This window comes from Balearica regulorum, chromosome 5, assembly GCF_011004875.1.
Source record: "Balearica regulorum gibbericeps isolate bBalReg1 chromosome 5, bBalReg1.pri, whole genome shotgun sequence".
NCBI lineage: Eukaryota > Metazoa > Chordata > Aves > Gruiformes > Gruidae > Balearica > Balearica regulorum.
Window position 1 is genome coordinate 4798399 of NC_046188.1, and position 12285 is coordinate 4810683.

Below are 12285 nucleotides of genomic sequence, written 5' to 3' on the forward strand. Positions count from 1 at the left end.
GCCATTTGAAGACAGAGTCCACACAACTCAGAATAACTTAAAGCAATACCCCACTCCAAACCCCCCTGCCGTTAAAAAAAAATAAAAATTCCAGCCTATATTGTTTCCCCTTCCTAGCATATTTAAGCTCGCATGAACAGCACTGCGTAGGTAGAACCAAGATAGTTGTTTTTTAAGACAAGAGTTACCATAGCAAATAATAAGTTATCAGGAGCTCAGTGAAAAGGCACAGAGCCTGTTGCTTATCTTCAAGGCTTTATCCACACTTTTAGAGAGCATTAACTTTAGTCATGAAATTGCGGCAAGCTCTTAACAAAAATACAATTTCTTGAAGAGGGCTCATCTTAGATAAACTTTTCCAGCATCCGAGTAAGAACAAGTTGTTGTTTTTCCCTTGCAAAAGATTGTAACTCAAGCTTATCAGCTTTTACAGCTACAGTGCAAATAAGTCCAGCCCCTAGCTGTGGAAAGTCTACAATGTTAGAAAACAAACAGAAAAGTAAGCCTCTGTTTAAAACAGATTTGAGTGTGGTGGAAATCCAGTTTGACTGTGACAAAGAAACTGATAACATAGTTAAGACCAGTTTATCATAAGGAAGTACATGAAGCTTTTCAAACTTTTTTCCAGAGGAGCAGAGTTATAAAAGCACTTGTGCGACACATTGAAATCACATCCTCACTGAATGAGATCTAAACTTGTGACGGCAAAACTAAGCCCAGCAAGACTGTGACACCCTGTTCTGTATTAAGTCATTGCCCAGAGCGTGTATTTCCATCAAGGACAGAGGCAGCTTTTGGTCAGGGTTACACTTAAGTCATCTAACAGCAACCTCTAGTGGCTCCGGGAGCTTCCTGACAGACCTGTCCTGTCTTCAGCAGGAAACAAGGGGAGGACACGGGACAAACCCCAGCAGCACCAAAGCCCTGTTCTGGATAAAAACCCCACTTCCTTCCTGAGACTCACAGAAAGTACCAGAACTGTCAAGGGATAATCTGTCCACTGTTCCCTGGTCACATCACCAGTCTGAGCATGACGCCTTTTGCCAAGGAAGCCTTGAGTTGACTTGGAGATGACAGAGTACAAGAACCCCGCTGTTTTAGCTGCAAAATTACCAAAGGCTTTGAGGTAGTGCCATTGGCTGAACTCCAGTTAAATAACCCAGATAATTATGCATCGAGCATCCAAGATTCTTTGTCTTTTCCTCGAGTCCACTTTAAAGGCAGCTCCTACCCAACACGCTTTTGCCAGGGACAAGCAATAAAATCCCATCATCCAAGAGGACTTCAGTAATACAAGTGGGTACCACTTTGGTAATTAATTTGCTTAGGTAACCTCTCCACACACAGACTCTCTAGGTATGTTCTAGCACTGTCAGGAGCCTTGAATGTCTTCTCTGTAAAATGAGTACCAACACATTACACACGAGTTTACCTAACCAGTAGGATCAGAGGGATTCAACAGATGTCCTCTGCCATCACTGGCTTCAAAACACTGAGATCAAGTTATGCTGGATTTTGTAAGCTATATTGTAGACAAAAATATATTTTGAATTTAAACATGAAAATACAACAGTGCAGGAGCAAAGTTTCTGTACACTTAAAACTGAGGATTTTGGTAAAGCTATTTTGGCATGCGGTGTTGATTCACCTGTTTAACAGGGGAAAAGACACGTGGTTTCCTATTGCCAAATACTTTTAAGTGCCACCTCAGTATGCATTCTATTAAAAGTACATTAATTCAGCAAATTTTTCAGCTTCACTTGTCAAGTGGATTACAGACAGCTAATCTGAAAGCAAAAAACCCACCACATTTCACAGACTACAGAAAGGCACCAGCATTTACAGCATTCAGAATAGCATCACTTGCTTAATAATCCACAGCTGTACAACTGGGTCCAAGAATACCCTTGCTTTTGTTCCATGCAGAGTAATACAAACCCACATATTATTCTTAGTTGCTTTATAGGCCACGTTATGATGCTTTCTTGAAACCTTTTAGAATGGGGTAGATGTTCTCAAATGCCTCATAGATTTCAGAACGCTCTTTTGCTCCTAGAAAGACGTTTAGAAAAAAAAAGGTTAAGAATTAACTGAGTGTTGAGAATAACCAAATGCACCTCAAACCTAATAAGGTAACAAACCATGAAGAAACACAGGAGTTTAAAAGCAACTTGCTATTAGTTTAAGGCAGAATTTCTACCACACATTTGCCACTTCACAAAGAACCATTTCTAGCTTGCTTTGCTTTATGACTAGTTTTGTTTAATCTGTGGAACCAAAACAGGAGTTGGCTACCTTTAAAAAAAAACAACCCAAAACAACAACTGAGAACCATGGTATTATCTGTTTAACAGTAACAGCTCTGCCTGTTGATAAGGTAAGTGGAAAGATAGAAACAACAAGTGAAAGGCATTTATTCCAACACTGAAAGTTGATGCACAGTTTGACAACTCCCCTCCTCCAGTTCTGAGAAGCTTTTTTGATTTTTAAGCTTTGTTAGGGCACCTGTGATTTCAAAGCCAGCCTCTTCCATCTTACTGTGATTCTTTAATACCAAGTCTTGTACACTAACTGTATTGCAGTAGGCAGGAGCATTCCTTGCCAGCAAGGCTACTCTACCACGCCAGTGTAGGAAACAGTAGCTACAAGGAAACTGCCTTTAAATGAACTAGCAGTTGGATTAAGTGGCACTTGGGGTATATAAACCTTTCTCTCGGAACACACTTCGATGTGACTAGTTTATCTGCATTACTACAACTTTTACTTTTAAAAGTAAAGTTACTTTCAAGTTACTTTCTTGATTAGGGAAAAAAAACCTCACAGCTCAGCAAGTTCAGTTTTGTCATTACTCCAGAGGGGGTTGTGGCTAGTGTACCCAAAAATGCAAGCCTCAGTGGAATGGAACTGGCCAGTATGATTTTACTGGAGCTAAGAAGGAAGGGGAAGCATTTAAGCATTGTACTGAGTGCACAATCCTTCAGTTAGCTGAGCTCATTCATGATTTACGAGGGCAAGAATCTCTGGCTAAGGCAGGCACTTCTCTGGTCTTTCACATACTTCAAAGCTGTGTTGTGAATATACGTATAGCATTCAGGTCCTCTAGGAACAAGTACCATTAACCCTTCAGTACAGCTGAATAAAAGTATTTTCATGAGCTTTACAACAGAATGTGTTAGGAACATGCACTCAGGAATTCAACTTTTTTTTGATATGAGATCTGAGCAAGCAACTTACTCAGCAAGGCTTTTGCCTCATGAGTGTTTTGCCAAACAGTCTGGAACAACCTCTTAGATCTCCACCCTTTCCTCTAATAATCCCAACTCAATGTTGTCAGTGAAGTGGTTCAAGAAGTTTGCTTCCTGTCCAAGCAATTTTAAATTGCTTATTGTGATACTCAGTATTTAAGTGACCGAGTAGTTACTAGAACGTCAGCATCCTGTTGGGATTCTGTAAATCAACACATGGTATTATGCTTTAAATAAAGATACTCAAGTTTAACAACATGGAAGTCTGAGACGCTATATGATGCAATATGAGATTCTAGTGCAACAGTACCGATATTGTTATCTGCAGAAAACACAGATAAGCAGCAGTAGGCATTAAAAAGATTGCTGAGTGGCTTTACTGTGGCAAGATATTAGTTTAGCTAATGTTCAATTTAAATGCTTTCTCAGAAGCCGTGGTAGCACTTGATTACAGATACACAGAGGGAGACCACTTACCAGTCAGTACAACTTTTCCAGACACAAAGATAAGCAGCACTATCCTTGGTTTGACCATCCTATAAATAAGGCCGGGAAATAGTTCAGGTTCATAGCTGTTTCAAAGCAAGCAGGCAAGATTAGTAAAATGCAAATATTGTTTCAGTGTTGTATGCATAAAGTGCTCTTTAATTACACTAACAATAGAGTAATTAAACCCACAGATTTTAGCTAGCTCCTCAGAGAAAGGCAGGTCAGCTTTTAGACATCTTCAGGAAAAACCTGGCAATCCCAGCTGGAGCTGGTAGGAGTTCTTCATGCTTACTTTTAAAGGCTCCTGAGCCACATCTGAAGGTGATTTTCCTTAGCCTTGAGACCATTATGGCAATCTTGGTCAAATCCTCCCTAGCCTGCAAAGAGCCCTTATCAGGAAGCATCTTGTCCAACTAAGACAAGATGGCAGCCAAGTGAATCTTTAATATATCTTTAGTCCCCAAATTAAATGCAAAATATGAAATGCAGTGCTAATAAAGGACACACTTTAATTTTGTCAGTGCTGAAATCTTCATCCTTTTGTCAGTGATTGCAATAACTAGTTCTGAACAAGCCCATCTTGAAGGCACAGCAGGCCCATTACTCAGTACAGATTTACTTTAAATTGATGGCTAGTAGACATTCAAGCAGAAAGAACCAAAGTTATATCCTAGAAACACGCTATATTTTCAGTTCTGTATTTTGAAGCTACAGTCTGGCTTTATGCCTGAAGGTTAGAAACCTTATCCTTGCAGATAAGCATTGGTTTAACAGGAGTTAAGAGGCCTGCTTAGTATTAAAGATTCACAATGGAGCAAGGACATAGACCAGGTTCAAGTAGCTTAAGAGCTACTCCAATTAAACCTGAAGTGTTTAATCAAGACTGCTTATTTTCCTATTGACATGGTCTGCAGTGAAGAAAAATACCCACTAAGGTTTGATATTGCACTTGGCAATAACAAGAAACTAGTAAAATTGTGATCACCAACACTGCTCAGATTAATGAAAATTTCTGGTGTGCATTGCTGATATGCAGCAACACCAAAGGTTGCGCCAACAATATTCACGGTCAAAGAAAGCTTTTGTAAAAGAGAATATCTTCATTAACTAACTGAGCAAAGGACCCAGGAGCTTCTTGCAGTTCTTCAGCCCATTATCTTAACTAGATCTAATGTGCATCCAGTTTACCCCAGAAGTGACTGAACGCTTGTATAGGATGCTCTCAGCTGCAGGGTTTCTAAAGCTGGTGTTTCTGGTGTCCCCACAAGGGGAAAGCAGTGAACACCACACAGGTGAGCAATGGAGAAGAGCCCTTCACAGCTGAATTGTGTCAGTCATGGGTTTCAAGCACTGGAAGCTTTCCTGCTAGCAGCTGTATGTCATCCTGGCAATGAAGCCAAGGGTCATTTTGGCCTGTGCCCCACTCAGATCAGAGCTTATTGCAGAAAAAAACCTGACTGATCAATACTTATAAATATCTAAAGGGTGGATGTCTAGAAGAAGGGGCCAGACTCTTCTCAGTGATGCCCAGTGACAAAGGGCAACAGGTACAAACTGGAACACAGGAAGGTCCATCTCAATATGAGGAAAAACTTCTTCCCTCTGAGGGTGACTGAGCACTGGGCCAGGCTGCCCAGAGAGGTTGTGGAGTCTCCTCCTCTGGAGAGATTCAAAACCCACCTGGACACGATTCTGTGCAACCTGCTCTAGGTGATCCTGCTCTAGGAAGGGGATTGGACTAGATGATCTCCAGAGGTCCCTTCCAACCCCGACCAGCCTGTGATTCTGTGACTGTCTTTATTGTAACATGTAGGATCTACAGCCACTTCAAGCTTGCTGAATCAGTGAGCATATCTTTTGGTGAGCAAAAGACACGTTTGATATTCAGTATCCAGTTAATTCCTCTCCTTTGTGAGGCTTTTACAGCCTCAGAATTTGAGGCTGTTTGCAGTTTACAAAGACACCGCTGCAAGTGACATGGGGTTGTAACTCTGACTTCCACATACCTGCTGAACTGCTGGTGAGTGAGAACCAAGCCTTCCAGCCGGATGGGGAACCTCACATCACAGCTCCCAACCATATTCTGTATCTTGAAGTCCAGGAACTTGGCAGGGAACCCAAGCTTCTGCACCACGCGTGCATACTTCCTGGCTGCGAGCCGTGATTGCTCTTCACTGAGGGAAGAGCAGAAGGGGAAAGCAGCTTTGATTAGTGCTTTCTTCTGCTCTCCAGATGGAAGTCAGTTTAGAGCCACCACCGTGCTAATCTGTGCTCCAGAGAAAGATACGCTACTGCTCAAAATAGCAAGCCTCTATCCCCAGAGCCACTTCAGTGGCTAAAAGGAATAAGGCACTTTGTCATTCACTTTCCTGTGGTCTCTTTGAACACGCTGGAGCACGTTGCATCACCCAGGAGTTCCCCTTTTCAGAGGTTTATTTTTCAGTTCCTTACAACAGCTTCTCAGCTGAGCCAAGAAGTAGACAGCAGACACCAGTACAATCATCTAGCTAGTTGGGGTGGGGCTGGAGAAGAGGTCTCCTAAGCTGTAAGTTAATGCATTATCTCATTGACAGGTTAGGGACATAAAAACCAAGGCAGCTGCTGAACTTGATGAAAAAAAGCTTCAGAGTACAGAACTAAGCTTTGTTTTTCTCCAATTCTCATTTCCTCTAGAGGCAGATGTGTTGACTGGTGAACAGACACTGAAGAGAGACTTGACAGACACAAGTTATGTCCTAACTCACTTGAAAGTCGGTGAGAAATGCAAATAACCCCTTAACAATTCTGGGGCATTTTAGCAGCTTTTCTGCTAGTGTCGGCTCAGCTCAATCTATATTCAGGGACAGAAGCATGAACTTCAGTAATTGCTGAACTGTCATCATGAAGCTAGACATTTTGCAATACAGAATTTTTCTTGCAATTATGACAGCCCTTTGCTAGATAATTTAAACAAGGTTTTCTGACATACTTCATCAGAATATAGGCATAGCTGCAAGACCCAGACCTTTAGAGGGAGAGAAAAACAAAAAAATACCTTTTTGCTCCTGTGCAGACCATTTTTCCTGAACTGAAGATGAGAGCTGTTGTTCGTGGTTCCCTGATTCTCATGATCACAGCAGCAAACCTCTACAAATTCAAAGGAAGACCTCACAGTCCAGCTGAGGGATTTTGCCAGTACTATATCACTGTTCATTCTTTCAAGAACAGTCACTTTGCTTTGTGTAAGTGTTTATTTGCCACTCTGAAGTTACTTTCCACCCCTCTAGGACCAGGGGGCTTCGACTACAACCTTGTCTCTTCTATTTTTGTGAGCAGCCTGGAGTCACTTACAGAAACCCAGTCTATTCCCAGTAAGTTTGTGCAGTCTGGGCCACTTGCTAAAAGTATCATGTAATCCCAGTCTGACTCCAGGGATTCTCTTTAATTCAGACAGGAGTTTTAACCCCACGGTGAGGGAGGGGTTGCTTGAGCCCTTTCAGCTGGAGGTAGCTAGCCACAGGCGCACAAGTTCATCTCCTTTCTTAAACAGCTTGGTAACATTTCATTGCTAGGGTTTTATTAAAAAAATAAATTAATACCCTTGTGGTCCCCCATATTTCTTTTAATTTAACAGGCCCAAGTTACAGAATTTTATGACTTTCCCCTATGGGTCAAGACAGTGTGATTAGAAAAGGGACAAAGCTCACGGTTAGAATCTAGCAGCACTGAGATTGAGAAAGGGGAATGCAGGTAAAGCTTTGAGTCCTTAAGATTTACCTTTGGGTTATACTCTGCATTTCTGGCGTGCAGAGCTATGTTCTTCAGATCTAGTTTACAAGCCAAATTTACAGTTGACACTATATTCCTGGGGAACGAGAGAGGAATTTTCTTATTACAAAAGCAAGCCACTGCAGAGCCAACCCTCAATATTATTAACTTAATGTGAAGTCACACTCCAATTAATAATTGCTATCAACTAATTTCCTGCCTACCTCTTTCCTACTCTAGCATTAAGCTACTTTTGGCAAAACTTAAGTGATTTAATACCAAAATTACAGTTTCTGATATATAACAAGGTACAAAATTATTAGTCCCTGAATACAAGTTTGTGTGTCTTCCAGTAACTACATCACTGAAGTCTTTTACAGCTTTGAATTGGACCATTACTGAGTGTTTACAGAGTTACTACAGCACTCTTAAGGTAGGTAAGGGTATGCTGAAGTAGTATAAACTACTCCATAGTTGCTCTATCCTGGACAGGATCTTTCAACAAGGCCAGAATTTCTCTCACTTCTTTTCATGCCCCTTTCCCTTGCTCAGTTCAGACTGCTTCTGCACTCAAAAGCAGATTGACATCTTTAAACCCTGGAGTCTGCTGTCATCCTTAACATTCTCCTTGCTGGAAGAAATCCTCCTTTTCAAGTATTTTTGTCTTTTCATCCTGCAGACTGAAGTAACTAGTAGTACATACTATATATAATAATTTTTACCGAACAGTTCTCCCATGGAGAGACTTCATTTCCTGTCTCCCAGAAAGGACTTTTCCCCCTTAACAAGCCAGAGGCATTGCAGATACTCACTCACCCAGCATGTTTATCAAATCCACTCTCCTCTGTTTTGCTAAGCTGGGTATTGTTCTGTGCCACTTACATTTTCATATTGCACTCGTCAGCACAGGATCCAGTTGCCTTCCAGTATTGTCCACTTACTCCACCTCTCCTCAAAGAGGACTAACTGCCCCTCTAGTTTTTTGTGTGGGCTTGTTTAAGACAAACCATGCTTGCCACGTTTTTTAAATGAGAAGTCGGAGCAGTACCTTGCCGTTTAAGCGACACTATGACTATTATATCTGCTACGTATCTAATACATAAACTTACTGTAACTGAGGAACTATGCCAGAGCTTTCTGATGCAGGTGTCACCGGAGTCATAGGAGTCATCGGTGTCAGAGGAGGACACACGTCAGATGCTTCAGGAGATGGCTGAGCGGCATCTGGATATGACAAGCTGCTTTCATCCACAAAGATACCACTGTCCTCATTTCTTGGTACTGAGCCATCAAGCTCTTTTTGCATTTCATGACTATCTTCAGACAGATTTTGTTCTTTGTTATCTTGAGTAATATCTGGAAGAAAGCTGAGATCCACAGAGGAGAAGTCTGCAGGAAGCTCTTTGGACTGATTAAATTGAGAACTGAACAACACATCTTCAGTTGTTTGAATTGGAAGGTCTACATCATAAGGGCTCATGGAATTAAACAGCTGAGGACTAGTTGAGAGGTCATCCTTGAATTAAGAAAAAGTGTTATTAAATTTTTTAATACAAGATCCTTAACTTGGAGACTAAATTAAGATTAATCTTCTATTCAATGAGGAAGTTTCAATCTTTCCCCCCCCCCCATATTCATTATAGCAAAGAAAAGTCTTAATATTTGAAACGTGTCCTTCACTTGTCTATCAGCACATAGAAATCCAGGTAACTTCTGCAGTGGAGATATGCATTTTCCCGCCACACTTTAAAGGCAGTCTAGAATACTCCTGTAATACCACAAACTGAGAAACACTCTATACCTTCAGCAGCGATGGGACGTACAACATTGGCGTTTCGCCCTTCACAGCCGTTGTTGTGCCTCAGTTACACACATAACCAACATAACTCCTCATGAGTTTTTCCAAGGAAGATGGGTGGCATTAACTCCCACCAAGTGTATTACTATTTCCTCTCCCTCATACCAGGGGACAGTGTCAGTGTTGTGTTGGATTTGCGCAACAGAGGGCAGCAGCTCACAGAATCACGAGCAGTTTATTCTTTCAGCTGCTGGAGGTCAGCAGATTAATTCAAGTGAGACACAGTCAGCAAAGCCAGCATCCTTTCCCAGATCAAGCATGCCACATATCTGCAAGCAAGTTCTTGCATACTAATGTACTTCTTTATCAGCTATTTATTACTAAAAGCTATTTAAAAGGCTTCATAATATTGAGAAGCAAGAGTTTAGGGAAGGATTTATTCCCTTCTCCATTAGGTCATAAGCCTCTAGTTAGTGGAAAGCTTCTTCCAAGAAGGTGATTTCTGCCAATACTCACAGCAGGTGACAGCTTGGACTACACGATCCATACAAGAGGTTTTATGTTCATTTAGGCATTTTGGGGCTTGAGAGCCAAAAGGACTTGAAAAATCCAAGTACAAATCAGACCAGGGAATGGTAGAGAAGTCACAGGCCCTTGAGTTGACAGCAACTGCCTGAGCTCCCGCGGGAGCGGGGTTTCCAGATCAATGCTTTTCAGCCCTGAGCCAGTGCCGCTCTATGTGCTGCACTAATCAGCTCACTTAGCAACGCAACCATGCTCATGGGGAGATACTCTGCTCCTACTTACTGTGCAGTGTATTGGCCTGTAGACACTCAGAAAAACTCTTACTAAGTGACAAATCCTCCCAGAGAACCCTTACCAGCTTGAATACAGATGTGATCAGGTCTAGCTCTGAAAGCATCATGAACACCTAGGTTCAAAACCATTTCTAAAACTGATTTCTAGATGCAGAGCCCCATACAAGATCATTTGGGGCTGAATGCTACTGAATAAGACTAGGTACTCCTTAATTCCTCAGCTCATTGGAAAACTAGGTCCAAGAGCACTGTCTGAGAATTAATAAGTCAGATACAAACGTATTAACAGTTACAAATAATGATATACTGTAGAATAACTAAAATACTTCTGTTTAAAATAGATATTTTTCAAGTTAGCAACAGGGGAAGGAAGGCACAGTCTCTGCAAAGCGTCCGGTGGACTAAGGCTTAGGTGTACAGGAGCAAAGTAGGAAAGTTTTGTATGAACCATGACGCAGAGAAGGGAGTACGAAAAAGCTTCATCACTGTGAGCCTGTAGGACTGCTCACACATCATACTAGGGGCATCAGAGGATGTGAGAAACAATAGTAAAAACCCAGATGTAAAGCAGTTTTTGGCATAGCTTAAAGAAAGAAGCTGATGGAAAAATGAGCGGTATATGAGGCTAGAAGCATTAAACAGCTGAAAAACAAATCAAGAAAGGCAACAGAGAAGTAAACTGCATACAGTAGGTAAGAAGATTTGCTTTCTGTTTCTTTCTCATCAGGTTTCTATATAACCAACCTGGGAAAAAAAAAAGCCCTTATAGGGTTAAGCACTGGGGATGATTGCCTTCTTGTTAGACAGATGCTCCGAGGCTGTGAAAGGGGGCACAAGACCATGTTTATATTGGGCTGGCTGCCAAGGGTTATTGCTATAGACTCTAGGTTAATTAACTTCACTGAAGGCCCCATCAACTGTGTAGCTTTGGAGATCTCCCAGCAGCTCCAGGAAGGAGATTTCACACATTGAGCTTGCCTGACATCACTCAGTTTGGGGCAGCTTGAGAGGAAACGGCCATTTTCACTTCCACTGCAGGAATCCCTGCAACCCAGATACAAAAGAATCAAATCCAGCTGCTTTAAGCATCAGACTTAGATTTTTTTTTTTCTTTCTGCAGTGATGCCCCACACATCTGCTATTATCAAGGATCCCAGCAAGTCTAACATACAAAAAGCTCAGTTGCATTTGTAAACCCCTGGGTATACCTCACCACTTTATATACTTTAGAGGGCAATATTCAGAGGCCTTTACTGACTGCCACTAGGAGGTCTCTGGATTTAAACAGCCTGCGCTAAACCCATTCTCTGAGCCAAAAAATAGTTTCTAACAGGACACACAGAAGTTGTGTTCCCTGGGTGAAGATGATGCTCAGCTGTGGAGCCCAGCCCCCTCCTAGTCTCTCACCCTGTAGTCTCTGCAGCCACCTGATACCAGGAGGGCTATTCTAAATACCAGAAAAAGAAATCTTTGCAAATATTTGCCAACCAGCACAAAGAGATCCGAGCCTCCTGCCCCCTCAGTGCCAGCACAGGCTGGCTGTGCCCCCATACACAGGCTGCCCCTCACAAACAGCAAGAGCTTAATCTCAGCAGCGCTCCTCCTGCAGCAGCTAAGTGCTTCCATCCCCAGCAGAGAGCCCCTCCCGCCCTCCTCCACGCTCCCGGCGGCACCGGGTCCTTACCGCCCGCTGCTCCCCCGTTCAGGGCCGGGCTGGAGGGGACCCCGCCGGGCAGCGGAGCCCCCGGGTGCGGCGGTGGCGCCGGACTTGGGGCACAGGCGGGAACCAGCGTTCAGCGGGGCGTTGGTGGTATAGTGGTGAGCATAGCTGCCTTCCAAGCAGTTGACCCGGGTTCGATTCCCGGCCAACGCAGATGTACTTTTTTCCCCCCCCCCAGTGAATTTAATTTTTTTTTTTTTTAATTGAATTGAATTTAATTTATTTCCCTCCCCTACCTGCTCGCCGCAGCGCTCCAGGTACTGCTCCAGCGGCGACGCGCCGTCCATGGGCACAGCCAGCCGCCCGCCCGGGCCCCCCCAGTACCGACCCCGGGCCCGGCTTTAACCCCGAGGGGCGGCACCGGGGGCAGGGGCGGCTCGGCGGGGAGCGGAGCCCAGCGCAGCTGGTGGTAAATACAGGCGCGCTGCGGTCCCTCCCGGCTGTGGTTTCTACCCACCAAACAGCCTT

General features: G+C 43.1%; 1 protein-coding gene and 1 non-coding gene across 2 annotated transcripts; one reads left to right on the forward strand and one right to left on the reverse strand.

Annotated features, from left to right (window-relative positions):
• Positions 1-666: 666 nt before the first annotated feature.
• TBPL2 (TATA-box binding protein like 2) lies at positions 667-9411 on the reverse strand. The gene is made up of 7 exons (XM_075753036.1): positions 9283-9411; positions 8591-8997; positions 7491-7578; positions 6769-6860; positions 5741-5908; positions 3723-3817; positions 667-2052 (listed from the first exon to the last, which is right to left on the reverse strand). Exons 1-7 carry the CDS (start codon positions 9307-9309, stop codon positions 1973-1975), a joined length of 957 nt encoding a protein of 318 aa, XP_075609151.1. The 5' UTR covers positions 9310-9411; the 3' UTR covers positions 667-1972.
• Positions 9412-11898: 2487 nt separating this feature from the next.
• On the forward strand, positions 11899-11970 carry TRNAG-UCC (transfer RNA glycine (anticodon UCC)). Its single transcript has one exon. It is a non-coding gene; the product is annotated as a tRNA-Gly (tRNA).
• Positions 11971-12285: the final 315 nt, after the last annotated feature.

Bases quoted from the DNA above. Each gene is read 5' to 3' on its own strand.
- TBPL2 (XM_075753036.1), bottom strand. From the start codon at position 9,309: ATGTTGTACGTCCCATCGCTGCTGAAG. The intron at 3,818-5,740 runs GTATGTGGAAGT...GCTTTGAAACAG, and splicing joins ACTCACCAGCAGTTCAGCAG to CTATGAACCTGAACTATTTC. The intron at 2,053-3,722 runs GTAAGTGGTCTC...ACGTCTTTCTAG, and splicing joins TGGAAAAGTTGTACTGACTG to GAGCAAAAGAGCGTTCTGAA.